General features: G+C 48.7%; 7 protein-coding genes across 7 annotated transcripts; 4 read left to right on the forward strand and 3 right to left on the reverse strand.

The window, feature by feature from the left end:
- Positions 1-12,127: 12,127 nt before the first annotated feature.
- Positions 12,128-13,109, reverse strand: LACBIDRAFT_321568 (uncharacterized protein; the record flags this gene model as incomplete). The annotated part of the gene is made up of 3 exons (XM_001874999.1): positions 12,128-12,254; positions 12,305-12,995; positions 13,052-13,109. The coding sequence occupies 3 exons, from the start codon at positions 13,107-13,109 to the stop codon at positions 12,128-12,130; spliced, it is 876 nt and encodes a 291-aa protein (XP_001875034.1).
- A 236-nt stretch (positions 13,110-13,345) lies between these two features.
- On the forward strand, positions 13,346-15,918 carry LACBIDRAFT_321569 (uncharacterized protein; the record flags this gene model as incomplete). Its single annotated transcript, XM_001874422.1, has 8 exons — positions 13,346-13,374; positions 13,440-13,737; positions 13,795-14,026; positions 14,165-14,192; positions 14,244-14,372; positions 14,415-14,533; positions 14,596-15,817; positions 15,870-15,918. 8 exons carry the CDS (start codon positions 13,346-13,348, stop codon positions 15,916-15,918), a joined length of 2,106 nt encoding a protein of 701 aa, XP_001874457.1.
- Positions 15,919-16,964: 1,046 nt separating this feature from the next.
- LACBIDRAFT_321570 (uncharacterized protein) lies at positions 16,965-17,688 on the reverse strand (the record flags this gene model as incomplete). Its single annotated transcript, XM_001875000.1, has 2 exons — positions 16,965-16,982; positions 17,245-17,688. 2 exons carry the CDS (start codon positions 17,686-17,688, stop codon positions 16,965-16,967), a joined length of 462 nt encoding a protein of 153 aa, XP_001875035.1.
- Positions 17,689-17,891: 203 nt separating this feature from the next.
- LACBIDRAFT_305084 (uncharacterized protein) lies at positions 17,892-20,090 on the forward strand (the record flags this gene model as incomplete). Its single annotated transcript, XM_001874423.1, has 6 exons — positions 17,892-17,968; positions 18,041-18,180; positions 18,271-18,695; positions 18,760-19,087; positions 19,153-19,390; positions 19,451-20,090. 6 exons carry the CDS (start codon positions 17,892-17,894, stop codon positions 20,088-20,090), a joined length of 1,848 nt encoding a protein of 615 aa, XP_001874458.1.
- A 1,512-nt stretch (positions 20,091-21,602) lies between these two features.
- On the forward strand, positions 21,603-23,172 carry LACBIDRAFT_229556 (actin-related protein Arp2; the record flags this gene model as incomplete). The annotated part of the gene is made up of 7 exons (XM_001874424.1): positions 21,603-21,645; positions 21,703-22,056; positions 22,129-22,351; positions 22,416-22,479; positions 22,537-22,639; positions 22,711-22,886; positions 23,002-23,172. Coding segments are annotated over 7 exons (1,134 nt in total), but the record flags the coding sequence as incomplete, so codon positions are not given.
- Positions 23,173-23,291: 119 nt separating this feature from the next.
- LACBIDRAFT_305086 (uncharacterized protein) lies at positions 23,292-24,786 on the reverse strand (the record flags this gene model as incomplete). The annotated part of the gene is made up of 6 exons (XM_001875001.1): positions 23,292-23,803; positions 23,908-24,093; positions 24,143-24,262; positions 24,323-24,520; positions 24,578-24,611; positions 24,664-24,786. The coding sequence occupies 6 exons, from the start codon at positions 24,784-24,786 to the stop codon at positions 23,292-23,294; spliced, it is 1,173 nt and encodes a 390-aa protein (XP_001875036.1).
- A 1,027-nt stretch (positions 24,787-25,813) lies between these two features.
- Positions 25,814-27,016, forward strand: LACBIDRAFT_305087 (uncharacterized protein; the record flags this gene model as incomplete). Its single annotated transcript, XM_001874425.1, has 5 exons — positions 25,814-25,963; positions 26,013-26,352; positions 26,412-26,518; positions 26,584-26,708; positions 26,768-27,016. 5 exons carry the CDS (start codon positions 25,814-25,816, stop codon positions 26,892-26,894), a joined length of 849 nt encoding a protein of 282 aa, XP_001874460.1. The 3' UTR covers positions 26,895-27,016.
- Positions 27,017-27,487: the final 471 nt, after the last annotated feature.

Below are 27,487 nucleotides of genomic sequence, written 5' to 3' on the forward strand. Positions count from 1 at the left end.
CTCCCCCATCTGTGTTTGATGTACTCAGACCACCCTTTGTCTCCTCATTTCTAGTAGGTGTGTGCTTTCATCCTCCCCCATCTGTGTTTGATGTACTCAGACCACCCTTTGTCTCCTCATTTCTAGTTTGTGCGTGCTTTCATCCTCCCCCATCTGTGTTTGATGTACTCAGACCACCCTTTGTCTCCTCATTTCTAGGATGTGCGTGCTTTCATCCTCCCCCATCTGTGTTTGATGTACTCAGACCACCCTTTGTCTCCTCATTTCTAGGAGGTGTGTGCTTTCATCCTCCCCCATCTGTGTTTGATGTACTCAGACCACCCTTTGTCTCCTCATTTCTAGTTTGTGCGTGCTTTCATCCTCCCCCATCTGTGTTTGATGTACTCAGACCACCCTTTGTCTCCTCATTTCTAGGATGTGCGTGCTTTCATCCTCCCCCATCTGTGTTTGATGTACTCAGACCACCCTTTGTCTCCTCATTTCTAGGAGGTGTGTGCTTTCATCCTCCCCCATCTGTGTTTGATGTACTCAGACCACCCTTTGTCTCCTCATTTCTAGTTTGTGCGTGCTTTCATCCTCCCCCATCTGTGTTTGATGTACTCAGACCACCCTTTGTCTCCTCATTTCTAGTTTGTGCGTGCTTTCATCCTCCCCCATCTGTGTTTGATGTACTCAGACCACCCTTTGTCTCCTCATTTCTAGCCGGTGCGTGCTTTCATCCTCCCCCATCTGTGTTTGATGTACTCAGACCACCCTTTGTCTCTTCATTTCTAGGAGGTGCGTGCTTTCATCCTCCCCCATCTGTGTTTAATGTACCATTCAATCTCACCTGCTCTTACTAGGAGGTGCGTGCTTTCATCCTCCCCCATCTGTGTTCAATGTACCATTCAATCTCACCTGCTCTTACTATGTAGATTGTATGTTTTCTTCCTTTTATTTATCACTACTAATATTCCATCTTTCTGGATGAAGCCATATGCTAAAATCTGGGATGATGGCCTTCTTGAGACCTGGAAGCATTACGAACCAGTGGTCTTGCATCCCAACCTTGTGGAAATGCATGCTGAACTGAATGATCAATGTAAGTTTTTGGCTTCCTTCGCTGATGTGAATATTTGCTCACATTTTTTTGTCACCTTTAACCTCCAAGATATAGTGCAGTAGAGACCCAATGATAGTGGGATAGTTTGAGGAGTAGAATCAGGGGACTTTATTCCTCATCCTATTCATATTCTTTCTGGAGAAATATATCCATTTAATTTAAACAAACACTGCAGTCATTGGCCTATGTCAATGGAAGATAAATTCTGAAGAAATTGTCTAGAAATTTATATATTTTTACATCTTTTCATGGCCAGATATATCAGGAAAGACATTTAAGATATATTTTTTCCCTATTTAATGATCAGGGTTATTATTCCTGCTACATAAGGCTCTGTTCAGCAATGAGAATACGGTCACATTCTCATTTTGATGGCAGACGGTATTATTCCCACCATGCCAAATCAGGTAGCCACGGCACGTGCATAGCTACCCACGCTTTATATGGAGATCTTTTATTTATTATTTCTGCACATAATTATTGGTGTTCCAGCATGCAGGTCCTATCTTAGATTCTTAAATATAAAATATGCATATTGATCACAACCTAATTGAAACTGGTGTTTTTTTTTTGAAGAGTATCTTGAAGTCCTGTGCATATTCTGAATACTGGGTGTATTAAAATCACATATTTGAATTTTGATGAGCTATTTTAATTATTCTAATATTATTTTATATTACTATATTTCTTATTTAATCCTTTGTACCCATCTTAATAGTGGAGATTCAATGTTGGATATACTCCAGTCAAATGTGAAAATGTGAAGTAAACTGAAGTACAATAATGCCACTAATCAACCAATCCCGCACCTGCTGAGGAAATGACTGGGGTGAAATTATTGTGAGGTAGCTTTGCACATGCCCCGCCTACTTGATTTGGCATGGTGGGAATAATACTGTCTGCCATCAAAATGAGAATACAACTGTATTCTCGTTGCCAAACAGAACCTAAGTAGTGGATCTTAGCCTGCAGCTCTCAAGGGCTCCATCATGGGAAATGTTACACCTGTTTGTACTCATTTTGCACTTGCTTGGTTTCCACTTTCATCATTGTCCTTTTTTTTAGCTCCAACTTGCACTGCTGTGAGGAGTGAGCTGTGCAAGCAGTTTGGTGATGAGCAGCCAATAAACAATTGCAAAAATCACTCTGACAAAAAAAAAGCTTTTATCTATTTGCCATAGCAGGCTTTGCACCCAAGAGGCGTCAGATCCACCGATCGTGTACACAGCTCCCACGGTGGGTAGGTGGGGAGTACCCCCAAATTGGGAAGGGCATGTAAGCAGGTGATCAGCTGTGATCAGTCATCGGAACTCGACATGAGATGTTTCGGCATGGTCGGCAGCTCAGTTTGTTTACCGCGAAAAACCTTCATTCTTCTCATCTACGTCACCTATGTTATCTACAAACACGTCCACGCCGACATATCCCTCTCAACATGGCAAGCTAATAATGCACATACTGGTGCATATAAATCGTCAAAAGTGTAAATTGGGGTTTGCTGGTGTGCGCATACCTTATGATATCTGTACCATCCCGCTACTTCGGTGTCTTCCGATCCCACTGGAATGGGCTCTAGTGCTTCCGACGATGCAGATGCCTGGTGGAATGATGATCTATTCGCCCTCCTGGTCCCTCTCTACACTACTGCATGACTAATCTAACGCTCATGTGCCTCCGCGGGGGGAATGCCCCATTCCCTATTCCATCTGCCCCCCTCCATTATGGAGACGTCCTCGTCTCCTCGCCGCCACTCTAGCGCCTATGCCTGTCTCTTCATCCTCCTCCTGTGTCACCTCCTCATCTTCGTCATAGAAAAACCCGGCTCCAATCTCCTCCCGATCACCTTCACTACTCTCCCCCTCCACGTCTTGCGACTCCGAATCCTCTGTCTCAGACTCTTCTGCTTCCTCCTGATCTGTCTCCACCTGCGCCTCCACTCTTCGGGTTCCTTCTTCTGCTGCCGTCTTTTCTGTTGGTACGTAGACATTTAATGTGTTTGGGCTTGTTTGATTGGACGTCAATGGCTCGGGGTCACTGACATCCTGGAAAGGTGGATGCTGTGATTTGTGTTTCGGTGAGTTTGATAAATCAAAGTTGACGTATGTTCACTAGTACCTGTTTTTCTGTGTTCTGGTTCGCATAAATCCCTATTTCAGCTTGGCATTGAAATAAATCGAACTTCTCCGTCAGTCTCTGAAGACACGCATGCTGTTGACTGCCGATGTCTGATATCGGATGAGCAATGAGCCTTTCCTTGAACCCGGCGAATACTGTTTCCATGCGCATGCAACGTTCGATGCCTCTGAGGCCAGTGCTTCCTCTAGCTCCTTCTGCTCTGCCGCTAACAATGTGCCCTCTCTTGGTACGAAACTTCGCAGGCGTCTTGCGTGGTACAGGCCGTCGAGAGGGGTGCCGTCCAAAGCTTCCAGCTTGTACGAGTTTAGGAGGCGCTCAGCAACTCGGTGTGGGGAAGACCACATGGGCGCTAGTTTGCGTTCGGTCCTGAGGGTGGATGCTAGTTTGTTGTCGTATACCTGTACTAGCTGACCTTTCTCGAATTCGATGACTCCTGTCTTTGAAGCCTTGAGCCTGCGGTCAAACACAGTTTTCCTTTGCACTGCGTGGTGAACGGCCTCTGCGTACCCATCAAGACGTTGTTGCACCGCATAGGTCATGTGTGAATCAACATCAGATGGGGGTAAGAAGGAGCAGCTAACCTCGAAGGGTGTCTTTGACGTGTTCACTACCAAGCCCAACAGTATTTCCTTCAGGCTAAATTTGAGAGCAGGGAGTATCCGCCAGTTGAGTATGTGTATCGCTTTGTCGAAGTGGTCCGGCCATGATGCTGGCAGCTTGTCCCAGGTGATTGCTTGCCAGCCATCTTCACCTACTTCGGGAGCGCATAACCTAGCCAAGACGTAGAGTAGAAGCTTGTTAGTACCCTCAACAAGTCCATTGACCCAAGGTGAATACGCTGCAACTGTGTGCAGCTTTGTCCCCCAGCGCTCACAGTTCTCAGCCACTTCCTTGTTCTTGAAGTGCTTACCTCCATCTGCCATAAACGTTTCCGGAGGTGCGAAGTTGTGGAATATGTCGTCAAGAGATCGGTTGGTCGTTGTTGCAGTACCGTGGGTTTTGAACTTATAACCCCAAACATGTTGCGAGCACGTATCTAGGTAAATTCCAGCAGTGTGGTAACCGCCTTTTCCTACCGGCAATGAGAGGTAGTCCCCCACCAGCAGCTCAAACGGATGATGTCTGGTTATCGGCTGAAGAAGGGAATGTAGGTGTGTACTTCCGAAATTCTTGCAACGTGCGCAGTCCATGATGCCTTTGATGATTGACTCATCCAGCTTTGGGCTGTGGTATTGGTCCAGCAGTGCCAGTTTCACTGAGTCCCTGTGCCAGTGCCCGCCTTGTTCGTGCTCTCGTTTTGCCTGCTCAACTGCCTCCACCTTCGAAATGCATTCCCTCCTGGCTCGTGCCCTTGCACCACTACCGCCTCCAATGAACCAGAGTTTACCGTCCTCAAGCATGTATTGGGTCTTCCTATGCTGTGCACGTTTCCACTCCCGTATCGTCGTGCCTTCAGATGAAAGGCCCACGATGGCGTCAATGACATCGAGGTAAAGAGGTTCGTTCTTGAACCTTTCTTTCAAAGTCGTTAGGTCGGGAAGGTCGGCTATGTGGTAAAGGTCATGAACAAGGCCAGTCATCTCCTCCCAGTTCGGTGTGACTGTCCATTCACTGCCATCGCCTGGAACCTTGTCCATGCCTTCGTACTGCCTACTGACGCCATCTGCGATATTGATCTTCCCAGGAATATGCCGAACATCCACAATGTTGTGTGCCAGTACTCCATCCCTCCATTGTGCATGGGTCGCGCTCAGCTTATCACTGAGTAGGATGTCGCGCAGGGCCTGACAATCGGTCTCCACCTCCATGGGGTATCCATACACGATGTCTGAAAACTTGTCGAACGAATACTTGAGCGCGGCGAACTCGAGAAGGAAAGGTTTATATTTCTCCTCAGATGGGGACATTCGCTTGGATGCGAAGCCGATTGGGTGTAGACACCCATGGCTGTAGGACTATGCCTTATATATTGGACTAATCCACCCATGCCTATTGCATAGGGGATGGAAATATCCAGGCCCTTTGGGATGTGGACTGGTGCAGGCCACCCTACATGATATATTGCCTCTCTGTATTTGTTTCTGTATTTGTTCTCCAGCTGATTTGTCAATATTAACAAACAACAAATACAATTTTGGCTTCAATGAGAGTATTTTGTCCCTTGGCCATGTTCCTCTGCAAAAGAAGGCCAGAATATATATATATATAGATCTGCAGATATTTTTATGCATCCTAGAATAGTTTCCCCCGCTTCTCCGTGCCCAGAATAGATGGATGCGGCAAACCGCATCTGGATGTCGTTTGGTATGTAGGGGCCTCTGATAAATACATGTCAACAAACATCTCCGTTGGCTTCAAATGAAAGCATTCCGTCCCTTGCCCGTGTTCCTCTGCAAAGGAAGCCCAGAAACCACAAATATATATATCTGTAGATATTTTTATACATTTTAGAAGAGTTTCCCTTGCTTCTCCGTGCCCAGAATAGCTGGATGCAACAAACTGAATCTGGATGTCATTTGGTGTTTCGGGGCCTCTGATAAATAGATGCAAATAATGAATATATTTACTCCTCGTCCTCCTCTACCAGGGCCTCTAATATTGGATCGACCGATGATCCAGGGCCTTCGTTGCTCTCCTCTTCACTAGTTAATGGTACCAGTGGCTTCTCCCATAGTCGGGTGAAGCGCTGGTGAAGGGAAAGCTGAATGCAAGCCTGACGGCTCGCATACGCCCTCACCCCTTCGCGCGTTGGATTGTCTAAACCTGGCCATCCCCCTCGGCGTTCATTCCACCACTCGACCTTCCACTCCAATGTCTTCCGGACCCTCCGCATCTCCTCCTTCAGTAACTGCACCTCTTCTGTCCACCTTAGATGTCGAGCCCTCGCTTTTGCCCATTCAATACGAACCGCTGCAAACGAGCGGCTATTAGTCAACCATGTTCATGCTAAACAAGTAGTCTACTTACCCTCGTGCAGTACCGCATCACTGCCGTCCCCAATCGCATCAGCAGTTGTCCAAATCCACGACACTGATTTCTTCCCTTGACCCAAACCCAACTTGGCTGCTTTGCGTTGTTTCTTCGAACGTTCTTGTCCAGCGGGGTTGATTGGATCGGTTGGATCATCGATACTGATCTCCATCCCGTCAGGTGTGGTGAGGTCGCCGTTTCTTAGTATCCGAAGGCTCCTCTCCCAATCCCCAGGACCCAATAGCTCCATCAGGGCCTTGCGTGCGGCTCGGTATTTCACGGCCAATGCTTTCGTTTTGTCTTCAAGACGATCGAGGGTTTCCTTGGCTCTCGTGTTTGGGTTCTGGCCTCGGATATTTCGATTTCGAAAGCCAATGAACGATAAGCGACCGCGCTGGACGTTGCGTATTTTCTCCAATATGTCGTAGCATTGCGCCTCCCGTAATTTGATCTCGATGTCGACCAAAACCTTGCTGCAGTTGTGCGTCCGCTGAGCGCTTGGAAGGGCCAAAGGCAGCAGAGGCGTTGATGCTCTGGTTCCACACTGTCCCGCTTGGCCTCGACCATCTCTCGTTGTGAAGCTTCGTGCTCGCCAGCTAAAACCGTCGCCGCAGGCATGTAAATGGCCTGGAGGTTGCGGAACCGTTTCATTTCGCGGAGGAGAAGAAGGCGGCGGCGTTGAACCTCATTTTCTTTATGAGTTGTAAACTCCTCCCGTCGCTTAGTGTCCCAAACAATCCGTTGTCTAATAAACTGTTGGTGATCGATGTCAATCAAATACAATTTGTGGACTTACTGTGATTCTTCGATGATCAGCCCCATTGAAATAAAAGCCGTCAGTCCCGTTTCATGTAGCTGAGGCGTGCCAGCCGTGACTGCATTTTTCTCCTCCTCGAGTAATGTTTTCTTCACCTGGTCCTGAGAGGCGTCTGGAAACCGGGGGTAAGAAATGGCAAATGAGAATGGTATTATACTTACGGGCCACTACTGACAAATAAGGATTTGTCTTCTTGGGATCCTTCTCCCAATCGAGTATTGTCTGCGTCCACTCCTTCTCCAATTCGCCCTTCTCCGTCAGAGACGCCGTAAAATCCTCGAAAATCTTCTGTTGGCGCTTCTGCTCTGGTATCACAAGGAGGAGACGGGAGTGTAAAGTACGTCCTACGTGATAACGCCATCAGAACAGTTCAAACGAAGAATAAAAACATACCTAGCGAAACATATTTACGGAAATTATGATGACCCAAATGGTCATCAAGTGTATCGTGCCTGGATCCCGGACCCATTTCTTTGGTACTGTTGGCCACGCGATTCAACTCGGCCCAACTTCGCTCAATACCCTCGCCGTCCGTTCGGCCGACACCAGGTTTCAAGTTCAGTGAATGGGGTGCCTGGCAAGGGACCTTATGCATGGGACAGTGACACTTTGGTATCCCCCAATCCACGTTCACGGATGGCGGTAGATGGAGGTCGACGGGGAGCTTCGGCATTCGAGACGCAAATTTTAGTTTAAACTGGCAGGCGATGTCATACGACACGAAGACGGCGGCGACGAGGAGTGGAGTGAGTGCAGAAAGAAGGATAAAGTCCATGTTACAGTATCTAGGGCGCCGTTAGGTTCCACAAAACCCTGTTATTTGATATAGCTTACCGTTCCCCTTTTTGGAGGTCCCCAACTCCGCCAGCACGAACAATGTCATGTCGTGCGCAGACGCACATTCCTACACCTGTAGAACGCAAGCCAGCCGAGAATTGAGTCTCAGCATTGGCAAGAGTCTTGAAGCCGGTACACGTGCTAATCTTCATTTTGAGATTAGCGCAAGTCAAATGATCAAGGAAGCGGTCGCTACTCACATCCTTCTGTGTGGCATATTTGAGAATGTGTTTTTGATAGGGTGCATCTTCGGGGAAATAGGCGAAACCGGTGTGAAGACCAGGGTCCTTTTTCAGGCTTGAACGCATGAGGTTCTTGAGGCGAAAATTCGCATCCATGGCGACGATCAGAACGTACAGGAACCTAACGAATGATTAATGTTAGTGCCTGGATGGTGACAGCCGCGAGGAAACAACATACTTCCATTCCAGGCCAACATCCCGCCAGTTTTCAGGGAGATTAATGCCAGGGATAGGACATGCAGGACAGATCGTAGTGAGGTCCCCCCGGCCAGTCGAAATTAGCCCATTCTTGATATTCCCCCGGCCATGTCGTTTCAATAACTTGAGGTGGCGAAATTCGCGAATCATTCGCATAAGGGACTTGTAACGCGTCTGAAACAAAGGGATGGTCGTGACTTTCAACACAAGCAAGAAACAGCATCTGACTCACCTTAGGGATCTCCAGCTCCGTGTTGTCTGTCAGGTATTCAAGTGATTTGTAGAACTCGTGGGCAGAGAGCTTTCCGGTCAGGGTGACGACGTGGAACAGCTCAAGCAATCGGAACGTCGCGCACATTTGGGGATGGTGGACGGTTGCGGGAAACCACTCGCTTCGAATCAGTTGTTGCCGGTTCGAAATCATCCGTTGATCGCAACCACAGAAATTGACCGCGACGTGATGCAGACCGTTGGTGTGAAGCACGGTGAAATCTTTATGGCCAGGTTGGGGGCTAACGCAAGTTGAATTGGTGTGGCCAACCTGAACACGAAGGCCCATGGACTTTAATGATATCTTCTCGAAATATGACCCGTTCCACTTCTATACGTAATTCAGCAAACCGAGAGTGAGAGCGGGTAAATGCTCACCTGAATGATATGGAGGGGGAGCAGTCGATGACGGAAGACGCAGCAACTCGAGCACTCTAGAAGCCGGCCCATACAGTCCTCGCAACGGTATATCCCAGGATTTGTGGATGCACAAGACATGCATTCCACCTCAGCGCCGACGTCGCCTCGTCCTTCTAGCCTCAACATCTCCAGCAGATATTCCTCCCGATAACCGGGATCTGACTTGCTTTGCCCAGCCCACTCACGTAGAGGATCATCCTGTAAGTTGTCAGAAGTGCACGATCGAGTGCAATCAACCACACTCACGGATGTGGGATAGCGTTTTGCGGCTACCTTGGCAGCTACAGGTAAGTCCTCCACCTCCGCGCCGAGCTCTTCCTCAAGTTCATCCCCCGGTAAAAGGTCGACGGTATCGTAGTCGATACTCGCATTCCACTCGTAAACGGGCGAAGGAAAGCGATTTGAGGACGCCGCCCCTTTTCGTGGCGAACGAGCAGTCTGAATGAGATTTCGGCCATGATTAGAGAGCCGAACCGTGCGAGATTGAGGGATCGCTATGTCCTCGTCACTGTGATCATCTCGAACAACGACGAAACCTTTCTTTGTCTTGGCCATGGGAAAGTTTAGGCATCAACAAAGGGTATCAGGTATGAATTCAAGGGACCAACAAAATGCCTCAAGTCAAGTCAGGTGGTGTTAGACTACAAGTTACAAACTCTGTAAGGCCTACAAATGCTGCTATGGACGAGTCGTGTATCATATGAGTACGCTAATAGATTTGCACAAAGATTACTGTATGATAAATGACTACGACGCGCAGAGTTCAACCGACCCCTGTGGACTCAAAGACCCTTCCCCTTGCTTAATCGCCACGAGAAGAGCCATAGAATCTGCAGCAATCTCCTGGAGCTTCTTGAAGCCCTCGCAATCTGCGGGATCCCAAGGCGTCGGGAGATCCTCTGCGATTTTCTGAATCACCAGATTCAACTCCTTGTCCCAACTCGACAGCTTGGACCCAGAGCGGCCACCCTTCGCCGGAACGCGGAAGGCGACCCATTGGAGCTTAGTTTTGAGCCACTATAGGGCCATCGTCAAAAGTTTGTGGAAAAAGATTTAGCGGTGGACGCTTACCTTGATACGTTGGTTGCGGATGTCGGTCTCATACTCGGTATCACCAAGAAACGCCTTATGCACATGGACTTCATCCTCAGCATCAGGAAAGCGGAGGAACCAAATAAGCGAGGCGCGGTTAAAGTAAGCGTTGATTTGATCTTGGGCAACGGCAAGTCGGTAACTTGGAACCAGTAATTTCAAAATCTGGTCCTGATGGCATTTCTTGAGCCGTGTATCTGCTTCCGGGTCAGGGTCGAGCTAGATAGGTCAGGTAGTAACACGATCGATCGTATTCAGAATCTAACGGATCACATACCTTTTTGAGTCTCTTCACGCGACGTTCAGCTCGTTCAGCAGTATCGTCAACGATGATGGGAGTCCAGACTTTTTTTTTGAGAGAGCGCTTCTTGCCCATTGTGAGGGTTTGGACGACTGTTTGCTGTCCTGTCGTCCTACACGCCAAACTGATGAAACCTTATTTTGCGGCTTGATGGACTATATAGCACAATCTATGGCAAATTCGTGTGGATTGTTCCACAGCAGAAGCAAAAATACAAATGTTCGATTGCGCTAAGTGTAACTAGATTGAAAATATAGCACTGCAGTGAATTACAGGCAACTAGATAGAGATTTTATCACCCTCGGCACAGATCTGGTAGGAAAAGATCCCACTCCTCTGCCAATCCTCCATCTGGCCAGGCCCCAAAGATATGGCCTGGGCGTGGACTTCCTCTACGAGGCTGAGAACAAGGCGGATGTCTTTTCCTATGAGATCCGCCTCTCGATACATATCCCCGCACCCATGCTCCTGTAGGATAATTGCCAGGGCGTCGTGCACTTCCAACACGAGCTCCATCCACCACGCCTCCCTCGACTCACAGACACGCACTGCGTTTTCCGGGTTTTTGATGCAACGCGTAACGAGCCGGTCGACGTAGGAATACATTTCGCCTTCAGTAACTTTATTGAAGATTTCTTGAGCTCTGGCGATTACGGCGAGCGCATCAGCACTAAATTCCGAATGGCCATCAATATAATGTCTGGTCTGTATCAAAGGTAAGCACACCTGTAATCAGGGTCACCCTCAAGGGGGTGCAATTCATTGGTTGGTGCCTTGGATTGACCCTTGTTCAAGTTGATGGGCGGAGCCTTTTTCTTGTAGCGGTTACGCTCGCGAGCGCAAATAAGGCTACGGTTTCTGCGCCCGTGAAATGTTAACGAGAAAAGGTGTAGATAATAATATAGTTGTACTTCTCATAATACTTTTTCAAGTGGGCGCGTCGAGCAGCGGCCTTCTCCTCGCGAGTGTGGTAGAGGCGTTGGCGACCCATGTTGGTGCTAGAGGTGAGAAGTGGTATGTGATTGCGTAAGTAGTTAGTTTGTAGCTAATATGATTCTTACGACTTTTTGTCTCTGGCGTCAGCAATTCAACAGCTTTAAAGAAACGGCTTTCGGTTTCAGTAAGGTGTTGAAAATCTGATTTTAACAAGCCCAAAATCGAGAATTTTGGCTTGGGGTAATGGAGGCCATAGTCCAATTGACGTTGATGGTCGCTCTGGCGCGCGAGTTGAAAGGCGGCCCAAAGCTCAATCTTTTGACTTTTTGAAAATTGGTGTTTAGCTTGAAAACTTTTCACTGTAGGGTGTGTTCATATCTTAAGAGTAACGCTTTCCAAGGAATAAGGAAACGGGTGGATATTGGGAGCTGTAGAGTAAATTTTAGTTATGTTCTCAAGCACGGAGACCTCTGTCTATTTTTAGACACCGTCGTATGGACTCTTTCAACATCGCATTCGCAAACTCCCTCTTATATTTTTAATGATGCATCTAGACAATAAAAAAAGTTAAGTGAGAACCCAACATTCAGGGTTTCAAACCATGCGCAACCACAGGATTTGACAATCAGAACTCGGTCAACAAAAGAGTGCAACACAAGTCATTTTTTTCATTTCGAGCTTGTTTTATTCAGGCATAAGTCACAGACAAGAGGTCAAAATCAACAAATATATTCAGCGTAGATGATAGTACAGATTACGACGGTCAGCGACATGAGATCAAGAAAAAGTGGATGCGCTCCAGTAATCTATGCGAGGTACACTGCAAATGCGGAAGTACGAGCCATCGTCATCCGGTTGTGTCCCTCAGCGATGCTTCCAACACGCGAAAAGACGGCGTGACTAACGCCAGTAACTAGGGGCGAGACATTTTCCCTAAACGCGTGCATTAGCCCTTGATCAAATAGATAGTACGGAATACATACCATCCACTAAAAATGCCAATGTTGCAGCCTCGAGTAACAACATAGAAAGGTGGATTGTCATTGGGTCCTGGAACGTGATAACCGTGGCCGACGGTGACCAGGTGGGGAGGGGGCAACACGGCGTTCGACGGTACGTTGGGTGGAAGTTGACTGTACAGGGGAACTGCAGGGCCAACCGCTGCTCCGACAGAAGCTGTGGTGGTGGTGGTGGTGGTAGCGGCGCCATTCGCAACAATGGGGGCAGTCATGGCTGTAATGGATGCAGCAGCAGAGGGAAGAGACGCTGCAGCAGGGGAAATTGGAACAACGACGGTAGGCACTGCGACAAGAGAGGAAGCTGGTGTAGGCGCCCGAGTTTCTGCAACTGCGGTGGTGGACGCGATGACGGAAGACGGTGCAGAACCGGCATCTGCGACGGGTGGCTGAGCCCCTGCCATTGAGAATGCACAAGTGGCACATTGGAGCGGCGGAAGGGAGGGAGCATCACCCTGTTCCTCATCCTCGGAGTCCTTGAAGTCTTCGTTGCCGGCAGAATGGGAGCTGGCGGCATTGTCAGTGGCCGAGAGGGAGGAACAGGGCAGCATGGAAGGGCTGGAGCTGGGGGTCGCGTTGAGAATGGCGAGAAAGGCGCGCACCACCTGCTGGGTATCGGCAGGGGACAACTTCAACGATTTGAGCGCATTTTCAATGTCTGAAACGGGGTGTCAGAGGTTGTCCTGGAAGGAACGACGAGAGTGGGACCCTTACCAGTCATCGCGGACGATGAAGTGGTTGCTTGCACTTCACGATCAGTGATGTCGGTCATTGAGAACGAGCTTTGACAGGAGGGGTAGCAAAAACGTAGATGGCGTTGAGACGTGGATTGACGGTTGGGATGAAAAACTGAATATCGAATCCTTACATCGAGGCGGTTTTTAAAGATGAGATGGGGCTTCTGACAGTATTCCCACAGTGAAAAAAAAAAGCTTTAAGGTGGACTGATCCATACGTACCTATACACTTCTGCTTCCCTCCTGCCCCACCTCCCCACCTAAAAGCCAAATGAGCGATAACGTTGATGCTGGTGGTGTGTAAGTGCACTGTCGAGCTTGTCTTTGTTTTTTGTTGGGACTGATGTTATTCTGGGAATATTCAGGGTTGCCGCACAGCCACTGCTCTGTCCGCTCCTGCGTAACTGGGCCAAGGGAGAGCGCCTTGCTTTTCTTGAGGGGTACATCTCTGACTACAAGGAGGGATTGCTTAGCAAAAAAAAGTCTGCTTCTGTTCTTGACGCCATCGTAAACCAATGGTTCACCCGCTTCCATTGGTCCATTCCACTTTCTGCCAACGATAATGCGACCGCCACTGTCTTCGCTCTCGACAGCCAAGGCCATGAAATCTTGGGTTCAGCCGACTCGATTCTCAAGGGCCGAGTAATTGAACGGGCGCGTACTGTACGTGACCTTCAATGATTGATCAAATTGTATTATACTAAAAGTTTTTTCTTTCAGTCTCTCTACCATTGGTACGAATACCGCTGCAAACGTACGACCTCGCTGCTCCCTCGTCCATCCAAAGGGAAGAAGGATAATCTGACCCTCCTCGTGGAGAAATTTCTCGGGCGTAGCGCCTCGTCGTCTAGGCGTAGCGCAGGCTGGGAGGTATGGGGAAAGGAACATTTCCCATTGATGAAGGCAGACTTTGAGGCAGAATTCGCTGCGAGCGGTAGACCCAAATCAGCGCGTGCGAGCGCTCGCAATGAGTTCAAATTAGCGCAATGGAAGGAGCTTGACGAAGAGACGCAGGAACATTGGAACGAGACCGCCAAAACGAAGCACGCCACGACCAAAAAAGCAACGCAGGATTGATTGCAGAGCTCAGGGTTGCTGGAACCAGCAGAAGCTCAAGCGTGAGTGTCGTATATTTTAAACTCGACACAATCTGATCTTTTAACCTACAGTGTTTACAACGAGCTGCCCAATCTGTTCGGAACATTAATCCACGTCATCGGCGAGGCAGTTGGTATGCATATCACAGTCCTGATCGGCGGTCCTGAACCGAAAAGAAAGGGGCAGCTGAACATGGTTGGGTAGGTTTAATATTTTATAACATTTTCGGCGTACTAATGCAGGCTCAGTATTCATGCCGGCGAAAACAAAGCCCCCATCCCAAAAGTGTGGGCACATGCCGAGAAAGAGAAATTTGCCGCAGTCTCGGAAGTGTTCCTGACTTTTCTGTCGACCTGTTACAGTACGTATCCTCTGTTTTACAAATTCCATCACTAATTTACATCCACTTTTACTTTACATTAGCTGCCGATGAGCAGCGCGCGCGTGCATTGCCTCAACCAGTAACCGACACTGATCCTATGCATGCTGGCCCATCCTCCTCGACCCCTGCGCCAGACCCCTCCACCGAAAACTCAACCAAGCCCTCTAATTCCTCGGGGTTAGCAGACAGTGGACGCAAGCGGAAGAGAAGCGCGGAAACGAACGTGAAGAAGGTCCAGAAGAGTCGGCTCAAGGCCAAGAAAGGTAGTATTGCAAAGAAGAAGCCGACTAAACGCCGCAAAACGACAGCCGACGCTGAGGCATCAGCGACCGATTCTGCTTCGGAGGATTCGGATCCAGAGCACTCAGGGGAGGACGATGACGAAGACGAGGACGAGGGGGATGAGGATGAGGATGAGGACGAGGACGAAGATCAGGACGAGGATGAAGACGAGCCACAGACAATGACCCGCAAAAGCACCAGGAACACAAGCATGGATCCGAGGCGTTGGAAGGGTGCCAAAGCTGACGTTGATACCATCAAGATCAACGTCAGCACTGCCTTCCCATCTCCATCGAACACTTCTGCATTGCCATCTCCGCCGACTGCTCATTCCTTGCCGTCCCCCCCAGTGGATCCCCCCGTTATCCCGCCTTGCACTCCTTCCATGCCTGGCGGCTCGCTATTGGCAACTTCCCCTCCACCAGCTCCTTCGTCTAACGACAGCCCGACATCTGTCTCCGGTGCACAAGCGGATGCTTCTTGGCCTTCGTGGTTCAAAGATGCCCACCAACTCCTTTCCAGCCAGAATTTGGGCCCAGAGTTTACGTTGCTTATTGATCAGCTGACAAAGTTTGAGAAACTCACCGACTTCGCACCAGGTGCACGCTCAGCGGGATTCGGGTCAGACAAACGACCACCAGAGGTCCATTATTGGATTTCCCGAGGACGCACGACACAGCCCAAGATCACAAACCTCGCAGATTTCAAAGAGAATTGGTGGAAATGGTGGAAGGGTTTACAACCACCATGGAGGGCTGTGTCCGAGGTGGAAGGCTTGCTTGACCGCACTCATCGCCCAGTCTTGACAGGTGGCCGCGATTGGTCGGCAATCGACAAACACGGTCGCAACGCATTTTTCTCCATCATGGCGACTCTCTTGTGGTGGGGTACAGCATCGTCAAAGCCACCAACTGAAGATTCCAGCTGGTTGGCTGCCGTTGAAGATGTCGGATGGGTGCTTGACGGGCTATTGGGTGTCGGGTAAGTTCTCCTTAGAGGTTATTGACACTCGCTCATATTTTATTTCCTGTAGTTCGCCGCTGGCTCCAACTTCGAAGCCATCAAGGTCACGTCGACGCTAGGCGAATGCTAGCCGCCTCACCCTCCCCTTCCTGTAGCTCGCCGCCGGCTCCAACTTCGAAGCCATCAAGGTCACGTCAATGCTAGACGCACACTAGCCGCCTCCCCCTCCCCCCATTTTGGCACCTCTTGAACATCATCTTGGCAACGACTCTTGCAAATTCAAACCCTTCGCGCACTTCGTGTAATCGGACTGCATCATACTTATACTCTAATATACTTACATCTTGGACTGTCAAATAACTTTTGGGCTCGCGTACTGATGTATCGGTTGATCTATCACATACAATCTCACACTCGCGTTATCTTGGACTCTCGTATACTTACTTTGTGTCTCGCATAGTTAATTTTATCAGATTCTTGTTGTACTTCTTGTTGTACTTATACATATATTTATTGTTTCTTGTTCTTGGACTTGAACACTTGGCATTGTTGCGCGTACACGTGATGCTGAGACGTACTTGTTGCTTGCGTAAATTGGAAGATTGGCCTTGTCACTGTCGGTCGCGTAAATTGAGGACAGTTATAGCGCTGAACCGGATTGTGAGCTACTCATCAAAGTGTACGTTCGAAATGGGAGACAAAGGCAGGATCATGAAAAAACTCCAGGAAGGTGAAATAGGGCATGAGAGGGGATAATATGAAAAAGTAAAATAGTGACATACAAACACGGAAGACCAAAAATACGGAAGGAAATATGAGGAAGACATATGGGGATTCTGACAGCTGTATGCGTCTTTTGATGCGTGGGGGGGAAGAATTGATGCGATGATGCGATGAAGGGCAAAAATAGACGCAGCAAAACATCACAAATTGTATATTGATGGCAAATTGAAGCGGAGAACATATTTGCATGTGTTCCGATGATGGAAGTGGTTCCCGGAGAACCATTTCATGAAGAGAAGCTATGGGAACCAAAAATAAGCACCATAAAATTATGAATTGATGGCTAGATCATATAGAAAACATATATTGATGGAAAAGTAAGGTGGATGACATATTTGCATGGTTTCGGATGATGGAAATGGTTTCCAAGGAATCATTTTGGTCAAAGAAGCTGAGGAAACTAAAAATAGCCACATAGAATGATGTATTGATGGCTAAACCATATGGAAAACATTTCTCCAACATGAAATACACATAAAACCCAACCTAGGGTTATTTTATCCACATGGAATCAAAACAGAACAGTTTTTTTCGAAAATTCCAAGCATTTTTTATGAGAAAATTGAGTGTGGAACATCCTTGCTTTTTGGAAGGTGGTTGAATGCAGGCTCTATGCAATAGCATCTTGTGCTCAAGTCCATAGGGATTTGGTCAATTCTTACAGCTAAGGCTGGCTTCTCTTTAATCTCCTCATCCGCAATCCATTTAGCAAGCTTAGCATAGATTAGATTAGGGAAGGAAGCCGCAAAGGAAGGGATCCGGAAGCGGTTTAAATCAGCGTCATCAAGAGAAACGAGAGAAGCTTCATCAGATCCAGGCACAGTGTGGGCAGTAGGATCAAAAAGATGGTTAAAGGTCTTCCGAGACCGTACTGCATTTTTCTCTTCAATTTCCTTGTTCATCTGGAGAATAGATACCAAGGGAAGAGTCTTAAGCATTTTAATAATGGCAGGTGAAGTATGAGTACGAGGGATGCGGGGAGGAGAGTCAGGTGTGGCCACTGTCTGAGAAGGAGGTGTAGCCGCTGTCTGAGAAAGAGGTGTAGCGGCAGTCTGAGAGCTTCCAGCAGTAGCCAAGGTTTGAGAGGTTTCGGGAGTGTCGGCCATGGCAGAAGTCGAAGGAAAACCGACGAAAAAATTCGAAAATTTCACTGAGGTTGAGAGGACTCTTTTTGCCGCGTCAGAACGATAATCTGAATGACAAGGAGAATGTAGTTCTCCTTGTCTAGGATTCGGAGACATACATGAGTGTTTGTACTTATGAGTACAAACCATCTCGTTCTGACGCTCAGCCGTTATCTTATCCGATAATGAGCTTGCACTCGTGCCTCGTGCTTGCTCATCGCGGAATATGTAAGACGAATTTCACGCTTGGTTGGCCGGCGAAGTATGTTCTTCGTTTTGGTGGTCTATGGCAATGTGCTGCTGATTTTTAATTTCCAATTCTTCATAAACCTAGTCCAAGAGATGCGGTTACGATTTCGTGCTCTTTCCATGATCCAACAACTGTCATAAACATTTCCACTTCACTCCCACGGTCACCCGATGAGCCTGCCTACCTACGACCTTCCCCGCCATTCGTCAGATCCCACGTCAAATGTACGTGTCCTCTTCTCTTCCTAATCATAATCTCATCCCAGCTAGTATTCGCATAGTGCATCCAACACATCCCCTCACCCCGTCCCCAAGACGATCAACTCAAGAAGCCCCCAAGCCGGATTCGGATAACCTGTTTCTGGCAACACGATCTCAAAGCCATGTTGGGTTTCGGGTCGACCTCTGCAGGCGTTCAACAACAACTCTCAACCATGGTCCTGAGCATGTTCAAATCCGTAATAAAGCGGGGCGAACGCGTGCCCAAGCTCGTTGGGTATGGGCATGGCGTGTCCATTGGCCGGGTGAGGTATCAGGTCGATAGGGAGGCTTTGACGGTTGATTATTCGATTTTACCCGACGATGAAGATCATTTGGGGGTTACGCCTGAACAGATGCATGGTGTGGATGAAGTTCAGGTGATTAGGGAACAAAGAAGGCTGACGAGGAGCGTGGAGTGTATTTTACCCTCTTTGGAGGGTTGGGACGTCCTCGTGTCCGTGAAGGCTTCGTCAGAGGAGGTAGAGCAGCTTCCCTGGTCCGCACATGCCACCGCCCAACGATCACTCTGTATTAAGAATCAAGCTGGTCATCGAAGTATCAGGTGCAAGTCGCGGCTTAAGGCTTAATGGGCTCCCAAAGACGATATACGATTCCGAGCCGAGGGATCCGCAGAGCTACGGTGTCCCGCAGGCGATATTGGCGGATATTGCGAGTGCGGTGGATTTGAGTGTGCAGACGTCTGCTTCTTCGTTGAGGACGACGGGTACGAGTGTTGTTGAGTCGAAGGGACCTGGACAGGGACAGATGGAGAGGAGTCCTGCGGCGGAGAAGACGATATTGTCGAAGGTTAGGAGGAATTATATTTATTTCTCATCGCTTCTTCAAGAGCCTGAGGCAAAGTGGAGACGGAGTGCGTGTTTTTTTTCTTTTGTTTTTTTGTTATTCTCCTAATTAACGCAACTACTTCGAATTAAGCAACCGAAGCTCGAGGTGTATCAATAACACAACTTGACTCGATCGACCCAACACTGGTTGTTTACCGTGCAGAAGCGACATTTGTAGGTGTGGGATTGTGGGATTTGTATGGGGCCGTGATAAGTCCTGGAGCGAGGATTTATTGGGATAAGCAACATGAAGATGCTGTCCTTCTGGAGGACGTTAATGAGCTTACAGAAATGTGGCATTTCAAGACAAAGCGTGCTTGGCCTGTTACGTATGTTCCTTCTATTTCTCTGTCTTTTTCGACTACTTACATATCTTTGGAATTTTAAAGAGGAAGAGACGCAGTAGTCCTTAAAACTGTATACAAATCCCCCACTACAATCCACGTCTTCTCCTTCTCCGTTGACTCGGATTCACATCTATTCCCTCACATACCTCCCTTGGACCCAAACACCATCCGCACCCAAGTCGACTTACAAGGCTGGGCCATCGAATCCCTCTCCCCAACCACCACACTTCTAACCCTCCTCGAACAATCCGATCCGAAAGGGTGGACCAACAAAACGAGCGTTCTAAGTCAGATGATCAATCCCTTAGCTGGCATTGGCGAGTTTGCGATTAAATGTGGTGGGCCGCCGGTTGTTACGCGTCTTGGGGGAGCGAAGATGAATGAGGTTAGGTATGATCATGAGAAGGGGAGTTTTAAAGTTGAGTATGAGGTTGCTTCCAGTCGAAGGATGGGGTTGTCTTCTTCCAGTAGTGGTGGTGGTGGAGAGGAAGGAGAGATGGACTCGAACGCGCCTAATATCGAATGTGAGATTAGATGCGACGTGGACACTTGGGCATCATCACTCGGCATCGTCGTTGACCCGCCTCCACAAAGTATTTCCTGCCTTCGACGACACAGGCTTTCCCTTGACGGTGGTGGGCTGTGGCTTACGCTCTCGCATGACTCTGTTCGTGGAGGATGAACGGCTGCTGACGATCGTTCGTCATACGCCGGGGAAGGAAAAGGGGTTGATGATGGTGAATGGGGCAAAGGTGCCCGTGGACGTTGAGGAGATGCCAGAGAGCGAGGTGAAGGCGCTGAGTAAGAGGAAGAGGGTGAAGCCGCCTAGGATACCGCTTGATCAGCCGCCTGTTGTGGGTGTTGTTAGGAGGAGGAAGGCGGAGTGGAGTAAGGAGGGGGAGGGGGTTGGTGGTGGTTCTTCCTCTCCTGCTGCCGCGAATGTGGAAACGGGGAATGGAGGGAACGGAGGGAACAGTTTGGGCGATTGGGCAAGCGCACCGAGGATATCGAGTCCTTTGTCGAGGTTCTTGACTTATGCGGTTGATCAGGCGACGAGTACGACGCAGTCGGCCGTAGCTGCCATCTCACCTGCGAACGGCGCCCATTCTACGACTCCGTCGAGTTTGAAGATGCCGATGCAGTACGCCCTAGACGCGTTGGCGTGGACGCAGGATTTCAATGCGTCGTGTAAGGCGCAGGTTGTGGGTGGTGCTACTGGTTCAACGACAAGTTTGAATTCTACTTCTACCGTTCTACGACGACAACTACAACAGCAGTAGCGGTACCACAGCAAACAACGCCTGACGGATGGACATTTATCTCGGACAAAGGCCTCCCAGTCCACCGAAAACTAATCCCAGAAATATCACCCATCATACCCGTCCATAAAGGATCCAAAGTCATCGAAGGCGTATCCGCCGAAGAGCTCGCGTGCGTTGTCACCCAATTCGAGTGCAGGAAACATTGGGACGACCGGTTTGATTCTGCAAAGGTCTTGGAGTCGTTTGGTGGGGAAGCCAAGACGGTTTTTTTATCCTCCAAAGCTGGGTTCCCTTTCAGAGATCGGGGGTTTTATTTGGCAAATGTGATGGCGCGTGCGCATGTCCCTCCTTTATTTTTGTCCAGGAGGAATACGGGTGTAGGAGGAGGAGGAGTGGGAGGGAGAAGTAACGGGGAAGGAGGGGAACACACTTCGAGTGGTGTGAAGAATGCGATATTTTGCGTTTCAGCTTCGTTTGGGCCTGATTCCATTTTGGGGGCTGGGTTCGATGCAGGGAAATGTAACCCCTACACACTCCCCATAGGCCGTGTCTACGTGGACGCATGGATCCTCGAGACGCTGGACCCATACACGAAAGAGAACTACGCCATTCCATCAACGCGCTGTACCCGGCTCGTTGCGATGGATTTTGCAGGCTCGATACCTGCAGCTGTTAATTCCATGATCAACGCCACCTTGCCTCGAGCGGTGTTGAGTGTTGAAGCGTATGTGAAGAGTTTGGCTGCGCCGCTGCCTTTGACGCGGTTGCCTTGTCCTGGGATGGTGGTTGTGCAGAGGAAGGAGGGGGAGTGGTTGTCTGATGTTTCGTGGAAGTTCAGGAGGAGGGATGAGGTTAGGTGGATGGTGGGGAGTGAGTTTAGGGTTGAGGAGAGGGTTTAGGGTGTTAGGGTGTTGGTCATCTTGTCGTCATAGTTCGTGAAAGTGGGATATGCGGGGTCTAATTTCCCAGAACACGGTACGGCCTCAATCCTCCACAACGCTAAACGAGTACTTATATAACGATAACATCCAGTATTCCCATCCATAATCGGCCGCCCCATCCTCCGCGCAGAAGAACGAGTCGGGTCCGCCCTAATCAAAGACATAATGGTAGGCGACGAAGCGGCCTCCAACCGGACCTACCTCCAAGTAACGCAACCAATGGAACACGGCATCGTCAAAAACTGGGAAGACATGAAACATTTATGGGATTATACGTTCGATGAGAAGTTGAAGGTCGATACGAGGGGCCGGAAGGTCCTGCTGACGGAACCGCCGATGAACCCGAAAGTGAACAGGCAGAGGATGTGTCAGGTTATGTTTGAGGAGTATGGGTTTCAGGGGGTGTATGTTGCTATTCAGGCTGTGTTGACGCTTTATGCGCAGGGTGAGTTTTCTTTTGCTTCATCAAATGTCGTAATGGGGAGCATCGACGAGGGCTAATGCGGATTACAATTAGGTCTGACGACGGGTGTTGTCGTCGACTCGGGAGACGGCGTAACGCACATCGTGCCCGTATACGACGGGTACGCGATGCCGCACCTCACGCGGCGATTGGACATCGCTGGGCGGGACGTGACGCGATATCTGATCAAGCTGCTCCTTATGCGCGGGTACGCGTTCAATCGCACGGCGGATTTCGAGACGGTCAGAGAGATCAAGGAGAAATTGTGTTATGTTAGGTCTGTCTGTCTGTTCCTTCCCCCCCTTCCTTCCTGCATCTTATCTGATTGTGGGATTGGGTAGTTATGATCTTGAACTCGATACGCGCCTTTCTGAAGAGACTACGGTGTTGGTGGAGAGTTACACTGTGGGTTTCTTTTTTCCCTTCCTTCTTCTCTTTTGATACACTAAACCGGGATGACAGCTCCCAGACGGACGTACCATCAAAGTCGGCTCAGAACGATTCGAAGCGCCAGAATGCATGTTCCAGCCTCACCTAGTCGACATTGAACAGCCTGGTGTAGCTGGTACGTCCTTTCTTACCCTTCCCCCTTCGTCCATATTGTCTTTTATACCCAATTGAACACTCGCAACGTAGAAATGCTATTCCAAGCAATCCAAACCGCCCCAGTGGACGTCCGCACGGAGCTCTACAAACACGTCGTCCTCTCCGGTGGATCAAGCATGTACCCAGGTCTTCCGAGCAGGTTGGAGAAGGAGATGAAGCAGCTTTATTTGACGAGGGTGTTGGGTGGGGATCCGGCGCGGTTGAATGTAAGTTTCTCTTGCTTTCTCTTTTCTTTTGTGGTACCTTCTTCCCTCCTTTTTTTCTTTCTTCCTTCTGGACGTGATTCGTTCTCCTGACGCTTACATTCAAACACACAAACAGAAATTCAAAATCAAGATCGAAGATCCCCCTCGCAGGAAACACATGGTTTTCCTTGGAGGTGCGGTGTTGGCGGATATTATGAAGGGCCGTGAGGACTTTTGGATATCACGCGAGGAGTGGTTCGAGAAGGGCGTTGTGTCATTGGATAAATTGGGGAGGGGGGATAATTAATTATAAGTTGGGAGAGTGTAAGGAAGTTTTCTACTTATGATTGATGTGTTTGCGTGTATAGAAAGTGAGAGTATGAGAAGAGTCAACGCAAAACCAAATGGCAAGTCTACAAATCATCCCTACAAATCCCAAAACCCATCCCAAAAAACCAATTGCCTCCCCTGCCCCTTTACATCTCCACGTATAATGCCCTGCCCTCTAACAAGCGCCAACTCCCGCCCCCTCATCCTCCTCGTCTTCCTCAATGGCTCCAACGCGTCCAACTCGTCATCTGTCGGTTGTCTTTCTTCGTATGGGAGGGATTGGGCTGATGAGTGGGTTAAGAGGAGGATGGAGTGCGTTTTGTGGAGGGCGAGGGAGGCTGCTATTGAGAGGGGTGTGCTTGAGAAGAAGGAGGAGGAAGAGGGGGTGGAGGGGGTTGTGAGGGGGGTGAGGATGCCGTCGGTTGTGGTGGTGTTTTGATGGATAGTGTTGGGAATGTCGGTGCCAGGGTTAGAAGACCCGTTAACGATAGGTTTTGTAGGATGGAAGCGCGCCAAGAGGAGAGCGGAGAACAGGTCTCCGACGCCGGAAAAGTATCCTGGGATCAAGGGGACGCATTGGGCGTGTACGATCGATGGACGTAGGCGATCTTTCGAAGAGTGAGATGATGAGGAGGAGGAGATGCAGAGGAGGAGGAGATGCAGAGGAGGAGGAGATGCAGAGGAGGAGGAGATGCAGAGGAGGAGGAGATGCAGAGGAGGTGTTCATTTGAATCTACAGAATTCGCGTCTGGTTTTATATGTTCTGGAAGGGCGGCGAGTAGCCATGGTTTGAGAGGAATAGAGGAGATGACGACGTGTGGGACGTGGTATTTTTCGTGTAGGATGCGGAGGGCGGTGTGTAGTGATGGGAAGTCTTTCAGTTTTGTGTCTGTTAACACTGTAGAATTAAGAGTGGGTGAGAAAGGTTATTTATAGCGAAGGGTAACAGAGAGCGTACTCGACTTCGAACCAGTTGGGTGTTATGACCGTAGCCAGTGGTAATAGGTCCTTGTATACTGGTATAACGTCCGCAGCAACGTACAGTTGGCCTGCGTCGCCCATTACAGCTACATACCACACAAGGTCAATCCTTGATTGATGATCCGAGTGTAGAGGGGAGGACGTACGATCCAAAAGATATATCAATCCCTCCTTCGTCGCCTTCAACTTTTGCGCGAGCTGTGCGACGGCTGTGAGGGCCTCCGCTCCTGGTATATAGCCCGTCAAGAGCCTGGTGGGCATGAGGAGCTCGTTTGTTTCCATTCCTTCGAATATGCTGTTTAGCTCTGTTGCTGTTGTTTTTGTGCCACCAGAACGACCGTACCCTGCAAAAGTAGACGAGGTAAGTGGTGTGGTATGAGAAGGAGGAGGGAGAAATTTACCGGAGTGGTTAGAAAAGTTAACGGTGTTGACGACCTGAGAGTGTGTAGGTTAGTTGGGTGGATTGGAAGAGAAAAAGACAAGGTACATCGACATCGTAGCCTAGACATTGGAGTGGAAAGACGGCTGCTTTCCCGCCAACATAGCCAAAGACGACGTGAGACTGAATACTCAATACGCGCTGAGAGTCAGCGGCGTCGTCGAGCGACATTGATCAGTATATGACAGTGAGGGTCAGATGAGTCATCATTGAATTTTCATTTCAGGAGACGCTGAAAATTCGACTTCAATTTATGCACATTCCTCTTCCACCATTCCCTCGTTCTTGGCGCGACGCACCCCTCACCAACATCCAACGTATGCGTAACAAGCCCCAGCAACTCCTCTTGCGCACGCATCTGGAGGAGTTTACATGGGGATCGGGAAAAGAGGGCAAGGAGGTGAAGGCGAGAGGTTGGGTCTAAACCGGCCAGATAAGAAGGAGAGGGGGAGTTAGTACGAGCTTCAACGGCGCGGAAGCTGAAGAGAGGAGAAAGAGAGGGAAATGTGTAAAAGAGGGGACGGAGGGAGCGGGGGGAGAGAGGTCAAAGCGGGAAATCTGATTCAATGCCACCCCAGCCGATACTTCACATGCTTCACAAGTGCTGTGACTTCCAAGCGCCGAATATATCTCCTGGTCTGTTTATAGAAATGCTGATCGAAACTTAAGGCGTCAGTGAGGAAGCCATGAGGAAGCAGAACATGGTGATTTTCTATCATCAAATGCTCTAAACGTCCATCTTGCCCCACCTGCAGGGCTCATCCCAACGCAGTGGCTGGAACCCTCAGTACTCAGCAGACTAGTGGCGTTTCACACCCCGAACACACGTATGTGCGTGTCCGTTTCAACTTAAGATTCTGTGACCAGATTTGATTTTTTTTCTGAAGAGACTGATTATCTGAATCGAAGATGTGCGATCGGATTCTGCACGCACTTAAAGCGTTGGGTCTTGTGAAGACACAGAAGTGAACCTTGCAGTAATCTCACGAATTTGTGTTTCAGAATCTCATGTTCAGGCGGACAGCTCCGAACCAGGCTACGATAAGAACGTACAGCAGGAGTTGGATCGGATCTGTGACTCGCCAGCTTTATATACAGATCAACCAGTTGAATATAAATACCAGGCTTCAAAGTGCTCTTTCTCAAACCACCCATCTCATCGACCACATTTCTGCATTCCCTCTCAAGCCTAGCCATCATGCCAAAGAATCCCGTCGTCGAACTAAATGATCTCACCTTTGACCGTGTTGAATCAAGGGCCATGATCGGTATATTCACGGCGACCACGGATTCCGTCATTCCTGTGCCCATAGAGGTGGAGGCTACCATCAAGTACGGGACCGCAAAGGTATGCATTTACGATGTAAGATTCTTCTGAAAGGCTCATTAGATGACAGATCGGTAGAATCAAAAGTCAGGTGGGAAGGGATCGTATTCTCTTTAGGAGTTCCCCTTACTCACGGATCAACCAGACATTAGATTTTTCCAACGGTAGCCGCGAGCTTGAGCTTGAAGCCCATTTCTTTGAAAACGGGACAAATCTCAATTCCGATGGCATGAAGTTTTTCAAGGAGTACTTGACTACCGAGAACGATATCCCTCTTATCCTCAATACGACCTCAGCACTGGAACTCAAGGCGCAAATTAGGGGAATCGCAACGCTGGGCGTCACAGGTATCACTGCTTGGGTGCGATTAGGCATTTTAGGAGGTAACGCCGACTATACCATCACCATCAGTGGGCATATGTATCTCAGGTTCACAAGTAATCAATTGACATCTTCGTTTTCTATTTAGAACATCCTCTTCAACAGTTCAAAATGGAAATCGTGAAGCTCAATTTTGTCGCAACGGTTGGAGGAGATGACCTTCTCGAAGGGGGTTTGGACAACTTCACCGTAGAAGTGCGTTTTATCGTCTTTTCTTCTACCGTTGAACGACGACTGGCTCACTGAATTCAAATTCAAAGAAAGGTGTAGCTGAAGGGAAAACAGACCGGACACATGCAAAACTTTGTAAGAACGTGTTGACCTCACTTTGGGACATATCAATGTATCCCAAGGTCAGTGTCGCAATTAGGTCAGCCAATGTGAAGTAAGTATAGTTCTGCACATGAAACCCAACTTCTGCCGTTTCTTACTTGGGTTTAAAAGGTTTGATGGATTACCCATAAACGGCCTGCAATTTGATTTCAAGAACGTTGACTTCAATGTGGATGGCCCTGTGGTTGGAGCTTTGCCAGCAGGGCTGGTTACCAGATTCCTCCCTTTTAATATGTGATTTTATCTGTGTATCGAGAGCGAGGTCTCATCCATGTATTACTTAGCTACGAGTTGGTAATATCCTTTCACTGTTCTCCCATCTCACATATTTGTCCATGAATCACGATATCCGTTACGATTTCCATGCCCCAACCAACCATGCCCACATGTTGGCTGACGATGTACCTTCGATCTTGAGTAATAAGTGCTGCACATCAACTTAACCGTTTACCTGCATTGAAACGCGTCGACGCGTAGCATAGCAAGTCAGGTGCAGAGCGCACGTGACCCAATCACCCCTCCCAGTTTCCCTCCATGCTCACTTAGGGTCTGTCCGGCAACGAGAATCCATTTTCATTCTCATTTTCATCTTCATTTGATGGCTGACAAATTGGGTCACACACCAAATTGGGCAACAACGATAACTGGGCTCCTTGCACAACCCACATTCTGTTGTTATATTTTCTATGTACAACACAGTAAGTTTCTACTGTCAGCTATAGCATGTATTTCTTTTCAACTTTTATTTTGCAAAAATCATGCATATTTACTTTATTCATGTAAATTACATACAACCAATCTGTATTTAAACTACCTACTTGTTGGTTTTAC

Source organism: Laccaria bicolor, genomic scaffold, assembly GCF_000143565.1.
Source record: "Laccaria bicolor S238N-H82 LACBIscaffold_2 genomic scaffold, whole genome shotgun sequence".
Taxonomy (NCBI): domain Eukaryota; kingdom Fungi; phylum Basidiomycota; class Agaricomycetes; order Agaricales; family Hydnangiaceae; genus Laccaria; species Laccaria bicolor.